The sequence below is a fragment of the Calypte anna genome, chromosome 13 (assembly GCF_003957555.1).
Source record: "Calypte anna isolate BGI_N300 chromosome 13, bCalAnn1_v1.p, whole genome shotgun sequence".
Lineage (NCBI taxonomy): Eukaryota > Metazoa > Chordata > Aves > Apodiformes > Trochilidae > Calypte > Calypte anna.
This window is the reverse complement of record NC_044259.1, coordinates 17,342,168-17,365,828: the sequence shown is the minus strand read 5'-3', so window position 1 is coordinate 17,365,828 and position 23,661 is coordinate 17,342,168. Positions and strand designations below refer to the sequence as shown.

Here is a 23,661-nt window from a genome sequence, read left to right as displayed (position 1 = left end):
GTCTCCATCTCCAGCTTGGATGCTTCTGCTCATGAGAAGATTTTTTTATTGCTGGGGTTTTTTGAGGTGTGGAGTTGTGCTCCTTGTCTGAAATCCTGATGCCTGAGAGCAAACAGTCACCCCAGGTGTTCAGGGGACCTGCATCCCCCTCCCCATGGATGTAGAACAAATGGGTGGTGGGGCCAGGAGGGCTGGAGAGTGTTCATGGTGCTCAGCCCAGCATTTCAGGGGCCTCTGCTGGGAAGGTGAGGCTTGAGGTAGCAGGTGCTGTCTGAGAAATGTCTCACTGGAGCACAGAAAGTTATTTTTAATTCATTGAAAAGTGAATGACCTAAACCCAGCAGCTGGTGATAGAGAAGATTAAATAGTGCAGAACAGATAAATTTTCAACTGAGTAATTTTAGAGGGGACAAAATACTTCTCAGTGCAGGGTGCACATCAGCACTGCCAGGCTGTGGCCTCTGCAGCTCCTGCTCCAGCAGGATTTCCCAGCCCAAATGTTCCTTGCCAGCCTTTAACCCATGTTCACAAATGCCTGTCCTCTTCTTTGAGAGGTATTCACAGAGTGTTGTGGCTGTTTTGTTCACTGACATTTTGCTAATTTAATTGCTCAGGTTCCAGCTTCAGTGCAGGCTCCTTGGAATGGTTTCCCTCATGCAAGGGACTTTTTAGGTCTGGCTCTGGCCCATTGGCTGGGCAAATCCAGTGTTAAAGAACTGGGTGGGGTTTTCATGGTAGATACTTGTCTAAAAGCAGCTTGTTGATCTCCTTCTCTGTTCTGGGAAAATGAAGTGACCCAGCTGTGTGTTGAGCTCAGGGGCTGTGCAGAGGAGGGAAGCTTGGTGAAGGGAGAGTGGGGACATGGTGGTCACAGCAGATGGTGCCTGGCCACCTCCAGCCCATGCTGGATGTGAAATGGGGATCTGGAGGTGATGGGCTGATGCAGTCATGGATTGTAAACCTGTTGGCAAGAGGTGATCTGTTAAAAGAGGTTTTGAAGAGTGTGCTGAAGAACAGCAGAAGCAATCAAGAAGTATGTGTAGATTATATTGCTTGAGGGAAACTGGGACAAAAACCCACCTGGAAACCTTCAGTGCTCCGTTTTCTTCGTTGCTAAATGTGAAGGGTATTTAACCAGGGCTTCAAACCCAGTCGAGAGAGGATGTGGGGAAGTTCAGAGTCTGGTGACTGATATCCCTGGCTCTGCTGCAGGTGGCCTGGCTCCTGCTGGGATGGGCCAGGGCAGAGCTCATCCCTTCAGCACCATGTTTCAGCCTTTGTATTGGCATTGGTCATGGGTGGTTCCAAACTTTGCAGAGGCTCACTGGGGCTGTCTGAGGCAGAAGGGGCTCTATGGGAGGGAATTAAATCCTTCTCCTTGGAGCTTTCCAGGCTCAGCAAGATGAGGCATTACCATCCACCTCCTGCGGCTTGCTTCTGCAGCACCATCTCTGTCTGCAGTGAAATCCTCTCCTTGTAGCTATTCATAGCCACTAAGCATTGTAAATGAATTAAGATGAAGTTCAGAATGCATTCACCCGTCACTGCGAACGTGCTTCATGCTGGAGAGGTGGGACAGGATGAGGAAGATGTAGGGGGATTAATTGGAGCAGCCTGGAGTTCATCACTCACCTGCCTGCAGCCATCTGGATATTCACAGCCCAGCAGATGTGGTGGGCACCCTGCACCTCCTCCGGGACAAGGAAAACCCAGAGAGGGAGCAAGGATGTCCCCTGCAAGACAGAGTGGTGGGCAGGGGTGTGAATTGGGGATGGTCTCGTGTCCCCAGCTGCCCTGAGCCCAAGGGCCCATGGCCACAACCACCTGGCTGGGCAGCAGAGGAGGAGAACCCTGGGTCAGCTGCTGATCGGGGCAGATGGTGTGCCAAATTAGAGGGGGTGTGCCATACTGGAGGGGTGTGAGCCATAGTGGGGGTGTGTGTGCCATACTGGGGGTGCCTGGGAGCAGTGATGTGTGCTGGTGAGCAGCCACGGGCTGTGTAGCCCTGTTGGTGCTGGGGAGCTGCAGAATTGAGGGAGAAAAGGCCTGTGGACCCATCAGCCACCCCGGTGGGCACGCTGTGGCCACGGGCACAGCTCGGTGCCCATCACTCCAAGCCGCACCCCGCGCTGGGATGGGTCCCCAGGCTGCCTCCCTCCATCCCCCCGGCTTGGCACTGTGCTCTGGGCGCTGGGGAGCACCAGTTGGGCAGTAATTGCCATGGAATTAACCTCTGACATTCTGCTAAAAATAGGCTGAATAAATCCAGTCATTAGCAGCTCTCCTGCCTGCTTTGCCTCAAGGGTAAACACTGCAGATTAAAGCGTTTACAAGTTACAGGTCCAGGAGCATTTCCTGGCTTCTCTCTGCAGCCCAGCACCTCTCCCTGCTGGGGCATTTTGCCTCCTTGTTTGTGGGGAAGGGCAGTGGTGTGAGCTGGTGGCTTTTGAGGTGATAGAGGGTTGGAAGGTGTCACTTCAGTTATAGGCAGTAAGGAAATCTGGAAAGAGGCAGAGAAAACGGGCACAATTGGTATGGTCTCCCAGGCTGGGGAGGTTTGGGTGGGAATACAAAGGTGTCCTCATGTGTCTTCTCCCTCTTCTTTTTGGAGGCAAAGCACCTCCCCAGGCTGCAAGGGGAGCATACTGTGCCATGCCATGCCATGCCATGCCGTGCCGGGCTGTGCCCTGCCACCCTGCTTCATGCCCAAGCTGCCAGCAACATTCCCCAGACAGTGCTTGGCAAAGAGATGGAAATATCCTGAATTTGGGTCAGGGCCAGGGGTGCTGAGCAGGTCTTGGTTCGTAACAGCAAAGTTCCCAATAGCTCCGGCTGTTATGGTTATAGACAACAGAAAGAGGTAGGTCTGGGGGATGCCATGGGGGACGAGGTGCTGACAAGCCACATAGCTGTGCTTTCCAGACGCCTGTGAAAGCCAATCTGTGGTTACTTAAATTGTCTTTGTCTTCTTTCCAGCTGACATCATCTCTACAGTAGAATTCAACCACACCGGAGAATTACTAGCAACAGGGGACAAGGGGGGCCGTGTTGTAATATTTCAGCGTGAGCAGGAGGTAAGTGCCAGTGAATGCAAAATGCCCATTTTATCCTTTTAAGAGAAGCTTCCTGCTGTTTCCTAATCCATCCGTGTCACTCCTAACCTCAGGTTTCTCCTGGCAGACTCCAAATGGAAAAAGCGACTACTAACATGAGCAGGACCAGGTTTCATCTCATAAAACACCCTCCAAACCCAAATCCTTTTGCTGTGGATGCAGCTCTGTGCAGCCCAGGGTAGAGGGGGGTCACGCTATCACATTTGAGTGGGCTGCAGGCATCCGTCCTGTGGCCAGCACCACGCCCAAAGCCCCCCAAATGCCAAATTATCCAAAATGAACACAAAGCAGAGATGGACGAGACAGTCACATTTTCTTGCTGAAAGGTTTTTTCCCAGGAGATGTTAACAGAATCTCTCTCCTCTCTCTGGGGAGGTTCCTGCCATTCCTGAAGCCATCCCAGTTGGCTGCTCTGGCACGGTGCTGGGGCACAGCTCTGTCTGAGCCATGGGCACCCCCTCCAGGGGCTGTGTTTGCTGCTGGTGGAAGGGATGAGTCAGGCCTGGCTGTGAAAAGTGTCATGTTCTGGTGAAGGTTTGAGATTTTCCCCTAGGGTACAGCCTCCAAATTCCTTCTCTGTATGGAGAGGAGCGGTTGGTTAAAGGTTCCACTCACACACACTTCCTCAGCCTTCCAGCAGTATTTAATTTCTCACTGCTCTCTCATTTCCTTCTCCCTTCCCATGGAGCACATCAGCCTCCAGGAGCTGCTGTGCCAGGAGAGGCCAAGCCTTGGCTTCCAGACCCAGCCAGACTCTTGCTATCCCTGAACAAACAAACGCTCAACAACGAAAGAGTCACCAGGAAATGTTCTCTCCTCTCTGTTCCATCCTGCAGAGCAAGAACCAGCCCCACCGCCGGGGAGAGTACAATGTCTACAGCACCTTCCAGAGCCACGAGCCGGAGTTCGATTACCTGAAAAGTTTGGAGATTGAGGAGAAAATCAACAAGATCCGATGGCTGCCACAGCAGAACGCAGCCTATTTCCTGCTCTCCACCAATGGTACGTGGCCACCACAGCCCCAGCCATGTCTCCTGGCACCCTGCAGAGGAATGGGCCCTTCCCTGAGGTGGTTTTTTGGGAAAAAAAATGTTTTAAGAAAATGCTGGCACCCTTCAGGGTGACATGAGCAGGAACCTGGCCAGGGCTGTCTGGCAGAGCTTGGTTCCCATGCAGGATTTTTTGTCCTTATTTCACAGCATCTGTTCCCTGCAAGGGAGGAGAGGACTCTTTTTCCCCTTGCTGACAACTTTTTTTTTTTCTTAAAAAAAAAAAAAAAAAGGAAAACTACACCTGATTTGTTTCAATTTGCAGCTGTATTCATCTCAGCAATTCCATGTTATGTTCAGATAAATATCAAGAGGATGGGGGAATATTACTTGGGATGAATGGAACCTTAAGATGGATATGACTTAATTACTTCAAGGGAAAAGGAGGGGTCTAATTATCTTCTATAAGCAACTTACTTTGTATTATAGAATTGACTGTATTGATCACTGTAATAAAATTCAAAGACTTATTAAATGCATTTGGGGGGAGAATCATTGAAATGCAATGAAGATTAATTATAGAGCATAATGTTCTGTTAATTGAGTTTTTAAATAGTTTTTTGATTAACAGGGATTTTATCTTTCCATTTGGAATGGTGTTTCATATGCTATCAGGTTATCAAAATGATTCTTTTAGAAATACTCCTGTATTATTCTGTTTCTTTTTGTCCTTAGTGCTAAACTAACATCACACATAGAAACCCCCTGTAGTAGAGCAGGTTGATAAAACCAGAATTAATGGCACTCTACTGGAGTTGCCAGGTAAAGGAGCAAATGAAGATGGATGGTAGAGTTGTGCAGGGAATCTGATGGAAGTGATGATAAACTACTGACAGAGTCCCTGCCAGGAGAGAGGGAAGAAAGCACCTTTCTTTAGAACGAAACCACTCCCTCCCGAGGCCTCTTCCCCTGGGGGCTCGGTGGCACTGGGTGCCCAGGTTCATCCGTGTCAGCCCTGACCCCCAACTCTCCCCCCAGATAAAACAGTGAAGCTGTGGAAGGTCAGCGAGCGGGACAAGAGGCCCGAGGGATACAACCTCAAGGATGAGGACGGCCGTCTCCGAGACCCCTCCATGATCACTGTACTGCGGGTGAGTGGGGGGCACAGGGCTGCCCAGGAACCTTTCTCCTGGGGTCCCTGGGTGGGAATCGCTGCCGGTGCCCCCTGCCTGCCACCGGAGATGCTGTCGTGGTGCAGGGGTGGGTGCTGGAGCTCCTGCATCCCAGGGGCAGCGCCTGGTCTGGCTTCAGGAGCACGTTCTCTACGTGAGTTTTGCTCCCAGGCTGTAAGGGTTACAACCGGGCGGGATCCCGATCCACGCGTGAACGCCCGCGGCTGCCTCCTCCACTCTGTGCCGGGGGCTGGGATGTGCAGACCCCGTTAGAGGTGCTGGTAACCCCACCGCTGCCCCGGGATCGCTGGTTATCATGTTTAATTTGCATATAAAGAGCCAGCCCGGCCCCGGGCTCTGCATGCCCCGGTAATTCCATCAGAGCTCACTCTGTGCCCCAGCAGGGCAGCGATGGGGACCCTCGGGGGTATGGAGGGCTCGGGGTGTGGGGTCCCTGAGGGAGCAGGGTGTCCCTCTGCAGACAGGGAGAAGCTGTGCTTGTGCTCCCCTCCACGGGAGAGCAGAAACGGGCAGTAACTCCTGTGACCCGCAGGCCTAGAGGTGCCAAGCATGCAGGAATTTTGCCATGATATTAGTGAGACCAGACCAGCCTGTAATTTATTAACATCCTGTCAGAATTTGCATTTTGAGTACCTGGGGGTTTCGTATTTATATGTATTAAATTGTTCCTATCATTACCCTTGGCTCACTTTGATGGCTTCCAGGTCTGCAGCAGATGAAGCTGTTGAGAACCCCAGACAGGTAGTTAATTCCCATCTCCATCCTGAGTTGCTCCTGGTGGCTGGCAGGCATTTTTCTTTACAGAGCAAGAAAACATTTTATTTCATGGATATGTGTATCTGCTGTCATGTTTCAGGCAGTGTTTCCAGCCTCATGTGCTGTTCCCCAGACAGCCCGTGGGAGGAGTTCACTCGGGATGTGGATGTGGGAGCTGAGGGGCTGGGGGGCAGGACAGGAGCCGGTGCTGCTGTGGGATGTGACTCGGGTCAGTGCCTCCCTCCCTGCCCAAACACACTGCAAAGCCCTGGGCTCTCTGGGGTCACTGTTTTGCCAGCATCTGCTGTCCTGTTGGTCCCATGCCCAGGAGCTCCTGAGCACCCAAACACTGCTGCCCCCTGTGCCAAGCAGCAAGGGCAAGGTCAGGGCTAGTGAGGGAGCAATTGTGGAATATTGTTTTATTTTAACTTCTAGTGTATCCTCTAAGAACATTGAATTTCTGGCGGGAGTGAAGCTGCTCTGTAGTCCAAAATGAACGTGATGCTCTTCTTTTTCCAACACAAACAATGTAACCACTTAGGCAAAATATTTCATTACGTCTTGACATTTGGGAATGAAACTTCTTAACCAGGGTGTAAATGCTCGGGATTGTGGTTATTAGTGCATCCCTCTGCAGCCGGCAGTCCCTGAGGGTGGCAGATTGAGGAGTGTCCTGCCAGCCCCGGTTTGAGCTAATGTTTTGATCAATTTACCTTGGTATTTACATAGTTGCAACCATTTTGCTGCAGCTTGGTGTGTCTTTGAGGTTTAGTTGTCCTGTGATGCTTGTGCTTTGGAGTAAAGCTGCATCCACCCACAGTTTAATTTTTGACCACAGACAAGGGAAAAAAAGGGTTTTAAAACCACCTCGCTGCAATCATCTCTCAGCCATTCCTCACAGTGGTTTAACTGTACTTGATGAGCATTGTTCTCTGAGGGATTTCTAACCCACAGAGTGCAGAAGGAGCATTTAACTCTGCCCAAACTGTAAAGCAAACATTTTGCAGTCATTAAAAGAGCTCCACTCTCTTGGATAGCCCCCAGTCTCATAGCTGCTTTGGGGAGCAGCAGCAGCTACTGAAGGATGCTCTTGTATCAGCCACCTCCCATTCTCAAGCCAATCAAGGGATTTCTTTTTGCCCCAGGTCCCTGCTCCTGAGCCACATCTGCAGAGGGGCTCTGGTCAGGGACTCCCCCCCTTTGTCCCAGCCCCTGCTGCCCTTCAGATCAAGATCCCTGCCCTGGGCAGCTGATCTCTGCCCCGAGCACTCCAGGTGTTGGTAAGAAAGGAAATGGGCTTGGGTGGCCCAGGCGGCCCAGGGGACCAGCTGTACTGGGCAGAGGGCTGTGTCTCACCCTGGCACTGGTGGCTCTGAGATTGCCATGGTACTGAGGGTGCTTCCCTGTGGACACCTCCCTGGGTGAGGAATGACCCTCCCAGGCCAGGTGTGGTGTGGGTGAGATGGGCAGGGATGTGCCAGGTTCTTGGTGTTTGTAGCTATCCCAGAGCTCTCTGATTCAGAGCTCCCACAAAATCCATCATAAAGCTTAGTTTGTATCCCCCATTTTGCCAAAGCACTTGGGTTTCTTGGCTCCTGGGTGCAGTTTTCTGAGGAGAGTGTGCTGTGTTCCTGCTGCATCCAATGCACCCTGTGTGATGGGAGAGGGAGTGGGATGGGGGGTGCTTTGGAGAAGGATCGTTGTGCTGCCCAGCAAAGAGATGTGTCTGTCTTCTCCTTGTATGCATTATCATTTAAATGACAAGATAATGTGAAACATTTGGCATTTTTTTTTTTTTTTGGCTATAAAATGCACATGGCAGAACTAATCAATTTCAAATGATCATCATCAAACCATTGCCACAGAAACAGAAAAGAAAAAAGAAGTCTTTTCCCATTTTCATTAATGGCTTACATTACTGCAGAGCAGCTCAGTGTTGTAACACTTGCATGCTCTGCTGCCCTTGGGCAGCCCCGGCCCTCTGCCCAACCAGAGGCTCCCCACCATGTGTGCCATCACTGGTCTGGGACCCGTGGGACCTGTGGGACTTGTGGGATCTGTGGGATGTGCTGGCCAGGGCATGCCTGGTTGTTGTCATTTGTGAAGCAGTGCTCTGGGCTCAGTCTCCTGGGCTGCAGGGCTGGGGCTCTGCAGTCACCAAGCTGGTAACAGTGGTTCCCTGGCACTGTGAGTTGAATTCTTTCTTTACTGGTGAAAACTCACCACTCATCCTTTCAATATTTGTAAACTCACCTTGAAATGCTGGTCCAGAACTGGCCTTTCAGGTAGTTTTTTTCATCTCTTAGTTCACAGCAATTACACTGCTGGTATCTGTGTGTAGACATACTGTAAAAACAATGTCAGTGCAAAACCAGTGTGCTGGGCAGAATTATCAAGGAGCCTGGGGTTGTTCTGCGTGTGTGTTTGCTAATGTGGTTGTGCTTCTACACACTTCTCCCAGGAGAAGTAGGCAAATTGTAAACTGCCTGGTGGGATTTTACTGGCAGCAGTGTCAGTGTGATGCTTTGGCAGGGAGGGATTCCTCTGGGGAAGAGAGGTGGGACCAGAAGCTTTATCAGCCAGGTGGACCTGTAATGAGATAGAAGGTTTGTCCCTGCACTTTCCACTCATTGTGGGAAAGGTCCAGCAAGGCAAACTCCTGACAAGCGTAGAATTGTCATTCTGCCATGAAAATGGTGTCTGATGCACATTTTGTCTGCAAAATATTAATCTGCAGGCAGCATTGTCCAGTTAGAGAGGATGCCCTGTGGAGGTAAGAAATAAACATGGGGAGCATGTTCTGAGGAGCTCAGGTGCTGGAGCAGGTGAAGGACTTTGCCAGATTTGTCCAGGAGCAGCAAGCTCTGCCATGGAGGTGACTGGAGCTGAGGCATCGTTCCTTTCCCCTGCACACTGACCTGTGTCTGGGAACTCCCTGCCCTGCAGAGGAGGCTTTGCTGAGGAACCTCTGCCTCCCTCCAGACCACATCCATCAGCACCCCAGTGTCAGTGGACATGAGAGACAGGGAAAGCAGAAACCTCCTGGGTCAGGGGGCAGAGCAGGGAAGCAGCAGCAATTCCTGACCTGTCCTTACTTCACCATGGTCCCTCAGTCCCTGGCTGGGGGCAGCAGGACAGGGAGCACCAGCAGTGGGAAGGGGCCACACCAGCTCCCTACATGCCCCAGCCACCCAGGAAATGAGTTTTATGGCTGGAGGCAGATTTAATGCCTCATTAACTCTGAACAGGAGAAACCTTCACAGACAAGGAGAGAGGAATCGTGTGTGATGTGTACTTTGAGTGAGTGGGGATGGCTCTTTTGCAGGGGGTGCTTGCTAAAGACAGAAAGAAAAAATTAAGACATATTTTGTTTTAAATGAAAAATGACTGGCATGCTCCCCCCTTTCCCTGAAAGCAGACAGTAATTTAATTTATTAGTGGTTTATTTTATTTGACAGCCTTTCTATGTACTTGATGCGGTTTGTTACACTGAATTACCCTTTAATAATGGGTATATATAATACCAGAGCCTGCCCTGCAGGTTGGATGCTCAGAGGAGGTCTCTGTGATGGTGAGGATTGCCATGGCAATGCTGGTGGGAGCTGGCTGCTTTGGCTTGGTCACTGTGTGCTTCCAAAAATCCAGAAAGACCAGATTTCAGCTGCTTTCATGTTGCCCCATTTGTTAGGAGCTTTGTCTTCACTGCCCTGAGCTGCTCCTGCCTTCACTGCTGGGCTTCTCCTGTCATGGGATGAGGTCCCTGAGCTGGTGTGTCCCCCCAGCCCATTCCTGGCTTCTCTCTCCAGCTGCCAGTGCTCTCGGGTTTAAACACTTCTTGTTGATACCCCTGAGCTCACAGCACAGGGTGAGAAGGAGCACAGGCACTTGCTGTTTTCCATGTTCCAGAGAGATTCTTGGTGCCATAGCAGATAAAAACCCCTGCCTTAACACCAGACTCACAGATGAACAGGCTTGTTCCTCTCCTGGGGTTTTACCTGGTGATGGACCAACTGACAGACATTAAAAAAAAACACCGAGACCTGCCCAGAATTTGTCTCTGAAGTAACATGTGGATAATGTCCTTGGCTGAGGAGTTTCTCTCAGTTCTGTGGCTGTGTCTAGGCAAGAGCTGTGCTGGGCCATGGTGGCTGCAGGCTGGGGAGCTGCTGGGCTCCTGATGGGGTTGGGGATGGGGAGTGTCCTGAGGCTTGGCTGTCAGGTGTGGTCACACCACTCAGCATCATCTGAGTGAAGCCTTTGCTGTGCTGGTGTCTGTGCTTTGGGGTGTAGCTGTTGAACCTTTTGCACAGTGTCCTCTGTCCAACAGGCTGAATGACAGCCCCAGACCTCTGATCCCTGAGCAGGGCATGAGCCCCATCCCCAGATGGCTGAGCAGAGCCCTTCCGTGGCAAACGAAGCATCATTGGCTGTGTCAGGCTGCATTAGCAGCCAGGCTCATCACATTAGGCTCAGGCTCCGAGCTGGCAGTCCCGGTGCTCCAGTGTCACTCAAGCTGGCTGTCACACTCCCATCCCCACCTCTGCAGCCCTGGGAAATCTCTTTGGGCAGCAGACAGACAGTGCTCACAGTAATGAAGTGGCTGGAGGGAGCAGCTCTCTGGCAATCAGCCTCACAGGCTGACACCTTCCCAGTGCACTGTGTCTCAAGTTGTTACTTACACTGCTCCTCCTGTGTGCTGCTCTTGCTGCATCTCTCTCCATCCCATAATGTTTATGTGAGTTATGCTTATTAATGTAAAGGTAAATGTGCATGTCTTTGTTTCCAGTCCTTCCATCTGTCCCTGCGCGTTCCTTGTCTCATCTCCTCTCTCACCTCTGTCCACTGTGAAACAAGCAAACAAACAAACAAAGTTAAAAGAAAAATCTGTGCTGACCTGGATCTCTCCAGAAGTATATTTCTGTTAGAATTCAGATTCTGGTTGACACTGGCAAAGCAAGGCTGGAGTGGGTTTTATCTGTTTTTCCCAGGAAGGAAGGGTTGCTGCAGTAGAGATCTGAGCAGGGCTGCTGCTGCCTCTCTTCAGATTTAAAGGCTTTGGTGTCCCTCCTGCTGGTGCACTCAGAGAATCCTTAGGGTTCCTGGGTGGGGAAATATTCAGAGGTGGGTGGATGGAGCCCATGGGGGTGTCCCCCATGCCAGGTGGGACCCCAGACCCTGTCCCTGAGTGCTGATGCTCTGCTTCCCACCTCGCAGGTTCCCGTGCTCCGGCCCATGGATCTCATGGTGGAAGCCACCCCCCGGAGGGTGTTTGCCAATGCTCACACCTACCACATCAACTCCATCTCTGTCAACAGCGACTACGAGACCTATATGTCAGCAGATGACCTGAGGATAAACCTGTGGAACTTTGAAATCACAAATCAAAGTTTTAGTATCCTTTGGTGCCTGCCCTCAGCAGCTGGTCCCAACCCAGCCAAAAGCAGGAGGAAGGGAGGTAGGTGGAAAAGCCCTGGGAGCCCTGGGAGAATGAGAAAGCTGGATGGGGAGACAGGGTCCTGGAGAAGGTGAGTGGTGGAGAGAAACCTGGAAGGACTGACCCCCTGGGAGGCAGCAGAGCTGATCCCCTGCCAGTGTCCATGCCCACTGTGATGGTGATGAGCAGGAGTCTCAGTGTCTCACCTGGAGGTCTCAGTTCCTACAGCAAGGGCTGGCAGGGGCTCAGGGGCAGGGGATGATGCTGTCCTGGTGCAGGGCTGGGCTGGCATCTCTGCTGCTGCCTCCCCAGGTTTCCAATTCTGCCTGCAGGGTGTGTGCATGGGGAGGGAGAGGTCTGCGGGTGATGGAGAAGACAGATGCCCTGGGGGAGAGGGAGAGGGGAAATACTAATCCTGCTTTATATCCTGCAGCAGGGTGACAGGCTGCCAATCACAGCCCTGCAAATGAGGTGGTGCCAAGTCACCCTTGTAACAGCAGCCATAGGAATAACAGCAGGACACTAATAATCACTGATATTTATATCCTGTTTCCTACTGAGAAATCCCCCAGGGCACGTGGCAAATTTAGGCAGCTGGAGAGGATTTCAGCAGCCACTGGTGTGTGGCTGGTGGGGGCTGGAGGTGGGTGGGGATGGGCAGTGCTGACACGTCTCTCACTTTTTGGGTTGATGAGGAGTGCTGAGTTTGGGTAAGACCTCAGGGAGTTTGGATGGCCTGAGGAGGGTTGGCCAAGGTGCAAGTGCAGCACAAAATAGTTGATAAGAATTGATGGAGAAACATCACCAGAGAGATGCCCACTCAGATGTCCCATTCCTCTGCCTTGCCAGTCTGTCAATGTCACCTCTGCCCAGTGCCCTGGAGCCCCTTCCTGGGATGTCTCTGGTTTGGCTGCACTTGGCCAAGCTGTGGGACCAGCCTCAGTGGGCTCTCCCTGGTGAGAAATTCATGTCATCCTCTGCATCTTTTTGTTTTACTCCTGTGGAGTCAGTAACAGCAGGATCTCAATCTGCATTCCAGGGAAAGGTGCTGTTTTCCCCCCCTCTGAGCAGTGGGTGAATCACCCCATGATGGGTGTCTGGATCACTCTGTAGGACCCGGAGCTGCTTCCAGCTGTGATCGCTGCCTGGGTGTCAGGCTGGGAGGGTCCCTTGTCACCTGTCCCTGGCTGGTCCTGGCTCAGCACTGCCCGGGATGGTGCTGCTCTCCTGGGAACACTTTGGTTTGGGTGCCCTGAGATGTCCTGGGGAGGGCAGCAAGGGAAGAGCCGGGGGCTCCTTGACTCTCCCTGCCAGACATCGTGGACATCAAGCCGGCCAACATGGAGGAGCTGACAGAGGTGATCACAGCTGCTGAGTTCCACCCCCACCACTGCAACACCTTTGTCTACAGCAGCAGCAAAGGCACCATCCGTCTGTGCGACATGCGCACCGCTGCCCTCTGCGACCGCCACGCCAAGTGTGAGTGCGGCCAGGATGGGGGAAAACACCCCAAAAAGGGGAGTGCAGAGCAGCATGGGCTCAGCTCTGCCCTGACACCTCACCCCATCTTCCCCTGGGATGTGCTGGGCTCTGGTGCCACATGCCCTGGGGCTCCCCTGGGCACTGAAAGGAGGTGTTTCCCCAGGGTGCTGTCCCCATGCCCTTTGGGGACTGCTGCCTGGGGTGGGCTGGCTGTGCTGGAAATGGGACACAAAGATGGGACAGACCTAAAGGGGTTTGGTCTCTGCCTTTACAAGAGTGAAATGCAGCAGAAGCCAGGGCTGCTGTGCTCTGTGACCAGGCAGCTCAACTCCTCTGTCTCCTGTTCTTGTTTGAATTTTCTGAAGAAAATGGTCAGTATCTTCTGGGGAAAAAAAAACCAAAAAAACCAACACGTGCAAGTTACTGAAGCCCCACGATAATAGTGGACATCCAGAGAGCACCTGGGTGCATTTCAGGTTTAGGTTTCCTGGAGGCAACAGGGACTTACACACCAGCTATTGCTCCTGAGCTGCAGTCACAGCTGGACACCAGGTTTTAAGCTGGAATAAAGTGGATGGAAGAGAAGGTTTGCATCACTGCCTGAAAGCTTGGAGATACCCAGTGACAGTTTTCCCAAATCCTCAGAGAAACACCTTTCTGTTCCTGCATTTCCAGAATACAATTAAGGAGCAAACAAAATTCATTCTCCTGACACTTCAGCAGCAGAAGCCCCCCCAGCATCCCCCTTTGTCTGGGCACTGCTGCATCCCCCCGGGGCTCACCTGATTCCTGGCTGGGTTTGACCCCTCCTGTGACATTTCCTCATTGATTTCCCTCCCTCCCTCAGGAGCATCAGCCTCAGTCAATTGCAGTTCAGAGGATCCGTGAGTCGAAATTGAGACAGTTCATCAAAGTTCAAAATGAAAAGCAGCAGTGGCTTTAGGAGGAGAATCCTCCAATGCAGACATTTAATAACTGTCAGTGTTTCATAAAAATGCAGAGGGTAGCATGGCACATCCCAGTCATGTTTATTTAGACAGATGCTGTGTGCTGCTCAGGGTCAGCTTTTACTGATATGCTGCTCTTATTAAATTCTGTTTGCCCATTTCATTTGAGGCTCCTGCCACAGGTGAGGCAGTGTGTGAGGAGCCTCTGGTGCCCACAGCTGTGTCTTGTCCAGAGCCCCCCCCTGGGAAGGCAAAGGGGAGACTGGAGCAGCTGCAATGCCTGCAAAAGGAATCTTGCTCTGAAAATCACATGGGAAGGTGAGGGGAACCCCTGTGGAGGGTCACCACAGTTATTTCCCCATAGCAAAAGGCATTGGGCTTCCCATTTTCACTCCAAGCAGCCACCTGTGGTGGTACCCACCAAACTCCTGGAACAAAAAGCTCCAAGTGGAGCCTGCTTCCCAAAGGGAAGCCTTTGCCTACAGCAACACGGACACACATTTGTTGTCTGCTGAAAAGATTTTCAGCTTCAGTTAGAAAGCAGCTGCAGACGAAGCTGCTTTGATGAGGAACCCATCAGCCTTCAGGTGTTACCCTGGGGTATTGCAGATGGAACTCTAGAAAAGCAAAGCCCCTCCTCTGCATGGCTGCTGCAGGTGGTAGAGAGGTGTCGAGGGCTCCCGAGGGGCAGGGACACCCCATGGGCCAAGGCTTCCTTCCTGACCACCACAGGGTTTGCTCTGCCCAGGGAGGAGGTCCTGGGGAGGGGCTGGCAGAGGGAGCAGCCCCTGCCCACTGTCAGGGGAAAAGAGGTTTGTTGTGTAACAGAGAATTAGTGCTCAGAAATCCTTTCCATGAGCTCAGCAGCCTGGATCTGCTGCTGCAGCAGGAGAAAAGCCTTCAGACAGGGAGCAAAAATAGCTCTGCAAGCCCCTGCCCAGCTGTGTGCTGTGGTCCCAATTGGTGCTTTGTCTGGGAGGAAGAGAAGTGGTGACCAGTCCTGGGAACAGCACAAAATCTCAGCAGGGAATAACTATGGATGGATTGGATGGATCCAATGGATAGCTGGGGTAGATTGACCAAATAGCTCAGACAGATCCATGGATAGCTTGGGTGGATTGATCCAAAGTCCTCTCATCTGACAGGTTGCTCAGGGCAGCTGGTGTGACCTGGAAGCCAGGAGGCACAAAAGAGGAGGAGGAGGAGGAGGAGGACAGAGAGGGCATGTGGGCTCTGCCAGCCACGTCTTTCCAAGGAGAGGGGAGCAATGGGGTGAAACACGTGTGTCTAGACCAAGTTAATTTCTCTGATCTCTCTGGTTTGTTCTGGGGAGCCAAACCAACTCTGGCAACACACATTTGCTCCCATCTCCCAGCCACAGCATGTTCTCTCTACCTATTTTTTTCCTTTCAGGCCTTTTATAGAGGAAAAAGGTTTCATGAGTAGAGCAGAGAGAGCTGATTCCCTGTTAGAAAACTCACTTCTTTGTGCAGACAAATCCAGTGCTGGAGACTCGTGGGGTGAGTGAGCTGAGCTGAGCCCTCAACTGTCCCAGGTTTTAGCTGGAGCAGATCAGAGCTGGTAGTGTCACCCAGAAACCAATAATCTCCTTCCTCCAACCCCACCAGGAGCTAATGATGTCCTGCAGTGGGCAGTGCCATCCCTGGTTTGCAGGCAGATCATTTCTGCCAGCACATCAGGCAGTGGTTCCACCATCTGGGTGTGGAAAGAGGGGGCTGGACAGATGTCCCTGCACCAGCAGCATCTCTAGGGTTGGTTTTGTTTTTTTTTAAAGCCATACTTGCCCAGCTGATGTTACTTGGAAATGAAATTTGTAAATACATTTGATTTGGAACTTCACCTGTCTCCTTCAAACTGTAGAAGCTGTGATTTATTCAAAGACTGATCAGATTAAATCCGTGGGTTGCAGTGGCTATAAAATATTCACATGGACTTTTGGTTAGGCTGCACATTGATTTCCAGAGAGCAGAGGTGGCGTGCAAGGCTCTAAATCTCCGGGTTTCTCAGTGCTGTTGACAGATTGGTCTCTGATGATCCTCCTTGCTCATCGCACGCGTTGGGAACAAAGGAGCTTCAGTTGTGCCAAGAAAAATGCATGAAAATACAGGCATGTCCCAGGTCTAGGACACACAGGGGAGTGGGGAGCGTTGGCCTGCGGTGCTGTGGTGACATCCCGTGGGGACACGGGTGCCTCTGAAGGTCCCTGGAGCCTCCTTTGCTGTGTGGTTCTGAGGCTCTGGGAGCGTCTGCTCCCCTCCCAGGAGCATCCTGCAGCAACAGGATGGGGACAGGGAGCTCCTGCCTTGTCTGACACCAGGGTTTGTCCTTTTCTCTTGTGCAGTTTTTGAAGAGCCCGAAGACCCCAGTAACCGGTCGTTTTTTTCTGAGATCATCTCCTCCATCTCCGATGTCAAATTCAGCCACAGTGGGAGGTACATCATGACCCGGGACTATCTCACAGTCAAGGTGTGGGACCTGAACATGGAGAACCGGCCCATCGAGACCTACCAGGTGAGTGTGGGAGGGGTGGGCACCTCCAGGGCTTGGGCACCACCTTGGTGAGCCTGGTGAGTGGCAGTGCAGTGCTGTTAAATCCTGTAAAATGAACGAGGAACGGTTAAAGGTGGGCAGTGCCATTTGCAGGGGGATCATTGCCCCATCAGGCCTGACTCCATCCTCCCTCTGGCAGGTCCATGACTACCTGAGGAGCAAGCTCTGCTCTCTCTACGAGAACGACTGCATCTTCGACAAGTTTGAGTGTGTCTGGAATGGCTCCGACAGGTGAGCAGCTCCGGGTGGCCTGGTGGCTGCCACGTGGTCCCCACATCATCCCCACCCTGCCTGGAGAGGTCCCTGTGGGTAAAAGAGGGATCCCCTAAACCCACAGCCCTGCACCCTGGCACTGCGGAGGGTCCCTGCTGGGATCCTGGCTCCCTTCTGGGGGGGGGGTCCATCTCCCGTCTCCATCTCATCCACGTCTGGAGGAGGGGTTGAGGTGTTTGGCTCTGGATTGGCAGAGCCCTCTTCCTGATGGAGGTGGCATTGGGATGGACTGCCCAGGGAAGCAGTGGAGTCCCCATCCCTGGAGGTGTTTGAGGAGAGGCACTCGTGCCATGGTCTGACTGATGTGCTGGGGTTAGCTTGATGATCAGAGGTCTTTTCAAGCCTCAGTGATTCCGTGACTCTCTCACCTGAATTTCCTCCCCACTGCACGTTCCCTGGGTTCAGGACGACCTGGGGATAAACCTGAGCCTTTGGGTGCAGGACCCCCCAGTGCTGGGCTTGTCATGGTTCCTCTGGGGGTGTCAGCCTCGTGGTGACCCTCCTGCCTCCTCCTGTCCCCTCAGTGTCATCATGACCGGATCCTACAACAACTTCTTTCGCATGTTCGACCGCAACACCAAGCGGGACGTGACCCTGGAGGCCTCTCGGGAGAACAGCAAACCCCGCGCCGTCCTCAAACCCCGCAAGGTCTGCGTGGGGGGCAAGAGGAGGAAAGATGAAATTAGCGTGGACAGTCTGGACTTTAGCAAAAAGATCCTGCACACAGCTTGGCACCCCTCCGAGAACATCATTGCCGTGGCAGCAACAAATAACCTGTATATATTCCAGGACAAGGTTAACTAGGAGGACAAGTTGTTCTTTAGGGTTCTCATGTACTGAACACTAGTAAACACCAAGATTTCAAATGGTTTTTTCTTTCTTTCTTCTTTTTTTTTTTTTCCCTTTTTTTTTTTTTTCCTTGTTTTCCCCTTTTCCTTCCTGTTCCTGTGTTCAGTTGTTGCTCTGCAGTGGCTGTGCAGAGGGTGGTGGGAGCACCCCCAGCGGACACCACATTTCTCTTTATTTACACACTGAGTGTTCAGGTGTAACGGGGGGTGGGGGGTGGTGGTCTGCTGATGCACCAGTGTGGAAGGGGGCAGTTTTGGGGGGGTTGTGCTGGGCACACACCCCCCACCCTGGGGATTTTGGGGTGCAGCAGCCCCACTCGTGCTGTTTAAACCTGATCCTAGAAATACCCCACGTGTTAGGTTGCCAGATCCAGACCATCAGCCCCTTTGCCATTCTTCACGTTTGTCTTCTTCTATTTTTTTTTTCCATGTGTGTTTCTAACAACAGAGACAGCAAAACCAAACGTAAAATGGGAAAGTTGAGAATTGCAATGGACAAGCTTAGAGGGGGGGATCTGCTGCACCCCAAGATGGTTCTGCTGCAGCCAGGCTGCTGCCTCCCCCCACCCCACAGAACTGCTCCTGAGGATTTGGCTTTGTAGATACTGTGGTGCCTTTTTTGGTATATGAAATACCTTTATAAATGATGCTTCCAAACTGCATTGATTGCAAACCAAACTGAACCTGGGCTTTTCTTCTGCATTTCTTGTCTTTTGCTTTGGTCATTTCTATTTGTTCTGTTGTAAGCTCTTGCATGTTGTGACTCTCTCTCTCTCTTTTAATTAATTAATTTATTTATTCATTTTTTTTAAAGATAAAGTATAAGTTGCTAATTTATGACCTTTTAAAAAAAAGAATCCAACCATATACTGCTGTTGGCACCTGACTGCTTCAGGGAGAGGCTGTCTGGGGTCCTACGTTATAATAATAATAATGATAATGATAATAAAAACAATAACTCTTTCTCTTTGCATGGCAAGGCTGCCCCTTTCTACTCTGAAGATTGTTCAGGTCCCTCTTTTTCTTGAGCATCTGTTCAATAAAAAAAAAAGAAACACTATTTCAGTCAAGCTGCAAAAAAGCAACTGAATACATAGTCAATTAAAAAAAAAAAAAGAAGATAACTTCAACACTGTCACTTTAGAAGTGGCTCAGTCAGGGTGACCCTCCTGACCCAGGGGGACCCCCACCCACCCCTGCATCCTGGCAGGGACATTCCCAAGGTCTGGCCCCACTGGGACAAGCTCTCAGCCCGTCCCTCCCCAGCCTCCCAGCTCTGGTACCAGAGGAATGGATCATAGGGACCACGGGGAGAACCTGGAGCTGTGCAGGGGGGTCCCCAGCCCAGACCCCCCCCTCTGTCCCAGGTGGGGACAGCAGCACCGTCAGAGGAGTGACCACAAGGGACAAGACAAAGGGCACTGGGTTACAGACCTGGTACCAGTGATGACTTCCAGGAGTAACTCCATTGTTTGTTTTGTTTTTTTTTTTAAATAAAATGGTAAATAAATAAAAAAAAATAGCAAGAGTAAATGAACCATTTTTTAAAAACAAATGTTCTTTTTTTTGTTCTTGTAAAGAAAGCCTACACTCTGGTATCAGAAGTAAATTTCTCCCAAACATACCTGTGTGCTGCTTGTTGTGCCTCTGCTGGGTGACAGGAGCTCTGTGGTGGTGTCTGCAGGTCAGAGGGTGGCTGCCAGGTCTGTGCTGGGGGGTCCCAAAGCCCCCGGGGTTCCCGTGTCACTCCTGAGGACACAGTGGATAACCAGGGATAACGCAGCCTCCCCCTCCAGCTGGATTGATGCCCTGGTGAGGTCCTTGGGCACAGAGGCCACTGAGAAAGTCACAGTGGGGCTGAGAAAACATCCCAGGGGTCCTGCACCCACTGCTGGCAGCCTGTGGGAGGGTGGGGACACCCAGGGACCTGTGAAGTGGTGGCCATGGGGCAGCTGACAGCCACGACCATGTCCTGTGCACTGGTGCAGGGAGCAGCTCTGATCCCATCCCAGACACCAGCCTGGATTCAGCACTAAACAATCCCCAGTGAGAGGGCTCTGAGAGGTGACCAGGGGTGACCCTGAGCAGTCTGATCCAGCACCCCACCTCACCACCCCCAAACGCACCTCCAGAAGGGAGCATCCAGCAGCTCAGCCTCTTCAGGACAAATCCCCATTATTTGCTGAAGCATCAAGAGGAGCTGTCAGTTCCTCTGCTGTCCCTCTGCTAATTCTCTGCTGTTCTTGGTGATGAATTTGAACAGCAGCACTTAATTAGAAGCTGCAGGGCATGGATTACACTGTCAATGAAATGTTATTCAAACAGCCACTCATTTACCTTCACATTAACTGCCTGACCCCAATCTGCTGCAACGTGCAGGGATCCAAGCCTGGGTTTACTCCTGGGTGAGCATCTCCAGGCTGGGGCTGGCACCTGGACCATTCTCTTGGGAAGAGCCTCTGGGCAAGTGTCCCAGACACTCAGAGAGCTCCTCGGAACTCCCAGCAAGGCTTCTGGCACCCAACCCTGCCACGTCTGCCTGTACCCCTGTGGAAAACCAGTGCTGCATGGAGCACTGCAGAGGAACAGTCCAGCTGGGCAGTGATGGACTGCAGCTCCTCACCCCAGAAATTACTCTGCCTTTTCAAATTCTGAGTTTCTTTCCAGTTCCTAAGCTTGCTTCCATTTAACCCCTGCCCTGCTGGCCTGTTGTGAGCACTCAGCCACAGCAGCATCCCAAGGGCAGGGCTGGGCTGCCACAGGAAAGGGGATGGAAAAGTTGTCAGCATCCCCTGTACCCAACCTTCTCTGCATTAGGATCCTACAGACTCTTCCTGCCATGGGAGACAGAGGGGGCCAGCTCACCATGTCCTGTGTCACCAGCCTCTCCTCTGGCCATAGCTGCAGAGGCAGCACCCCCAGGGCCCTGCTTTATCCATGGAATAAACAGATAAATAAATGTTAACGAACATCTGGTCTCCATAAACAAGATAAATTAAAATTAATAGTGCTCGTATTCGTTTAATGAGCGTGTTAACTGGGTTTTAAAACAGTCATGAAAAATGCATTGGCTTCCTGCAGGGCTGCATGAGGCAAAGGAAGAAACATTCATTTTCTGGCAGAGAGCCTCCTCCTGCTCTCAGGGCCACAATTCTCACCATCACCATCATCCTCCTCCCTCTGTCCCTCTGTGGCCTCGGGGAGGGCATCATGGGATGGGATTTCATGGGTCCAAGGAGGGTGGAACCATGGGCAGCTCTGCTGTCCCCCCCAGCCCCATCCACAGCCTCCCCCTGCCCCCCAGCAGAGTTCTCTCTGTACTTCCCAGGTGAGAATGACACTTCCCCCAAGGTTTAACAATTCTGGCCAATCCTCCTCTCTGCCTCCACTCCCAGGTGCTGCTTTCTGCTGTAGGGTGGAGAGGAGGGACCTTCCCCTCCATTGAGTAATGGCTGGACAAAAAAAAACAGTTTCTCATGAAGAATCAACCTTTCCCAGCAGTCAGCTCAGAGGAAGAGGTCCATGACATGCACAAAAGAAGCAGAAGAAATACTTGGACACTGCCAGCCCACATTTAAGCAAAAGTCTGAAAAACTAACCCAGAAAACCACCTCCCTCACCTCCCTGCTGTGCTGCAGTTTGCCCCCATGTTCCACAGAGCCTCAGGCACTGTTTTGCCACACACAGCCAAGAATTTAGGCAATATGACTTCAGTTGCTCGCTTTACTTGTAAGTTCACAAGTCCAGCAAAGTCCAACAAAAACTGTTATTAGGCCTGTACAATCCATATATAAAAAGGGTTGGTTTATTGTAGTTCAAATACATAAACTGAACAATCCCAACATTTCAAAATTAAACTTTAGAAACACAAGTTTAACATTCAAAACAGGAGTATAGTTTACAAGAATTGCCCAGAGGGGAAATCCACAGTCTAATCCAGAAGTATGTAAAGATCACTTTCTTGTAAATAAAAATGTGTTTATACAACCGTCCTGTTCTGCTCTGTGACCACTGATATTTACCAAGTGTTTCCAACTTTGAGTAAAAATTATTAGACAAATCTTCACTTGGGCAGAGCAACCTGATTTTGCTTCTAACTCATGGATGGGGAAAGGAACAAAGCAGAGCTGTGAACAAATTTACTTCAGTCTCTTAGTCCCAATTCTCCTCCCTCAGCTCGAGGGATTTAATTCTGCTTACAGGGATGAAAGCAAGCAGAGAACTGGGGCTGGTGTTTCCAGAGCAGCCTCAGTGATCAGTGTGAGCCACCAGCCAGCCCCCCCCCCCTCCTGCAGATGGACACCCCCTGGGTACCAGTGCATCCCACAAGCTCCACCTGGTGTAGGACACTGCTGAGAATGCCTCCCAACATCAGCCACCCCCACCTCACCAACAGACACTGCCCTGCTCCCAGATCTGAAGTTTCCAAACACAGCCCATATGCTGTTTGGTTGTTTTGTTTTTTTTTGTGTCAGTCACTCCCCACAAACTCATAAATAACCTTTAACCTGAGTTTGTGTGGCTGATTCCCCCCTCCCTGCTGCCCTGGAGACCATTTCCTGTTCACAAACGCTGCTTCTTCCTCTGCTCCTCAGATGGTTTTGCAATATATTCACGGTGATGTGTATGTATAAACCTGACAGATGGCTCATGCAAGCTTTTTTTGATTTAACAGATACCCTTGCCTGGAGGGTGCTTCCTAACTATTTTGTTGTTCTTCTGGTGGGCTCTGAAGCTGTGGGAGGGGGGGGTGGGCCCCGGCGGTCCAGGTCATCCACGTAGGACACGATGAGCTTGCGCCTCTCCTCGGGGACGCAGTCCAGGACCAGGTAGCGCTTGTCGTTCTGGAGGATCTTCTCTACATCTTTCAGGTGCTGATCTGACTCCTGGATCAACTTTTTGGATCTGAAAGCAAAGGTAAGAATCATCACCACCACCCCAGGGTGTCCAGGAAGCAGAGAGGACCTCAGGAACCCCCCCCTGCTCCCACCATGGCTGCTCCGAGGAACCAAGGGAAAGGCAAAGCAGGGAGAGGGTGCAGAGACATGGGCACCTTCCTGGTTCCAAAGGTGCCACCTGAGGTCAGGGCAAGGCACATCACCAGGGCTCCAGGCATGGGCAATAAAGGCTTGGTGCCCAGGTCTGAGCTGCACTAATTAAACACGATGGAAGACTTGTGTGGGGGTGCCCTGTGCAGCACTACATCAACTACAGAAATGATAAAACATGGAGGGGACAAAAACCAAAAACCAACCAACCAAACAAACAAACAAAAAAACCCAAGCCAGTTTTTAAAATTCTTGAACTAAAGGAGGCCAACAATTAGAATTTGGCTGTGAAATCTGAGCAAGGGCCCGAGGGGGGCACACTGCCCCCCAGCTGAGGGGCAGCAGCACCCCAGGAACCAGAGCTGGCCACAGGCATCAGGTTCTTGGCTCTGCTGTGGAAAGGCACAGTAGGAAGGGCTGTCCTTGGCTCTGCTCACCTGTATGTGATAAATTTGGTCTCTTTCAGTAGTGTCCTGAAGTCAGCTTTGGCAGTAATGTATTTGTCTCTAATGTATTCCTCAAACTCCCTTTGTTTTTTCTGAGAGAAAAAAAAAAAAGATTAAACCTGGAACACTGAATGCAGATTGAGCACTTCATGCAATTTAATGCATGCAAAATTATGTTAATTATACTTCCTTCATGTTTTATGGTTTGAATTTTTTTTAAATTAAGCAGTACTTAAAAAAAGCAGTACTTCTGTTCACATAGCCCAGAAACCACTTCAGCACCAGGAACTGACCTGTGGGTATCCTGCACTATACCCAGCTAGCAACAGTGATGCAAACCTCTTACCCTGTCACTCGAGGAAAATTTAATGCACCTTGGATCTTCTTTAATGATTTTTTTCACTTCTTTCCATGTTGATGTTAAAGTTATCTTTCAAAAGAAGCAAAAATAGTTAAATTAAATGACAATGAGATTCTAGTAACACAGACTGTAAATATTACTACATCTGAAGCTTCAAAGTATCTCCCACATCTACTGACAAAGTTGTTGCCATATTTAGG

At 51.1% G+C, this 23,661-nt stretch overlaps 2 protein-coding genes across 3 annotated transcripts in view; one reads left to right on the top strand and one right to left on the bottom strand.

Annotated features, from left to right (window-relative positions):
- PPP2R2B (protein phosphatase 2 regulatory subunit Bbeta) overlaps nucleotides 1-17,650 on the top strand; it is a 55,073-nt gene extending 37,423 nt beyond the window's left edge. For both annotated transcript variants that reach the window (XM_030459283.1, XM_030459285.1), the window contains exons 2-9: nucleotides 2,977-3,074; nucleotides 3,950-4,115; nucleotides 5,141-5,253; nucleotides 11,266-11,443; nucleotides 12,800-12,964; nucleotides 16,277-16,446; nucleotides 16,625-16,716; nucleotides 17,283-17,650. In XM_030459283.1, the coding sequence (XP_030315143.1) occupies nucleotides 2,977-3,074; nucleotides 3,950-4,115; nucleotides 5,141-5,253; nucleotides 11,266-11,443; nucleotides 12,800-12,964; nucleotides 16,277-16,446; nucleotides 16,625-16,716; nucleotides 17,283-17,562 (1,262 nt within the window). In that variant the 3' untranslated portion in view covers nucleotides 17,563-17,650. The remainder of the gene's footprint in view (nucleotides 1-2,976; nucleotides 3,075-3,949; nucleotides 4,116-5,140; nucleotides 5,254-11,265; nucleotides 11,444-12,799; nucleotides 12,965-16,276; nucleotides 16,447-16,624; nucleotides 16,717-17,282) is intronic.
- A 3,745-nt stretch (nucleotides 17,651-21,395) lies between these two features.
- TCERG1 (transcription elongation regulator 1) overlaps nucleotides 21,396-23,661 on the bottom strand; it is a 29,231-nt gene continuing 26,965 nt past the window's right edge. Inside the window, 3 exon segments of the mRNA XM_030458946.1 lie at nucleotides 21,396-22,511; nucleotides 23,092-23,192; nucleotides 23,447-23,530. Of these exon segments, the coding sequence (XP_030314806.1) occupies nucleotides 22,310-22,511; nucleotides 23,092-23,192; nucleotides 23,447-23,530 (387 nt within the window). The 3' untranslated portion in view covers nucleotides 21,396-22,309.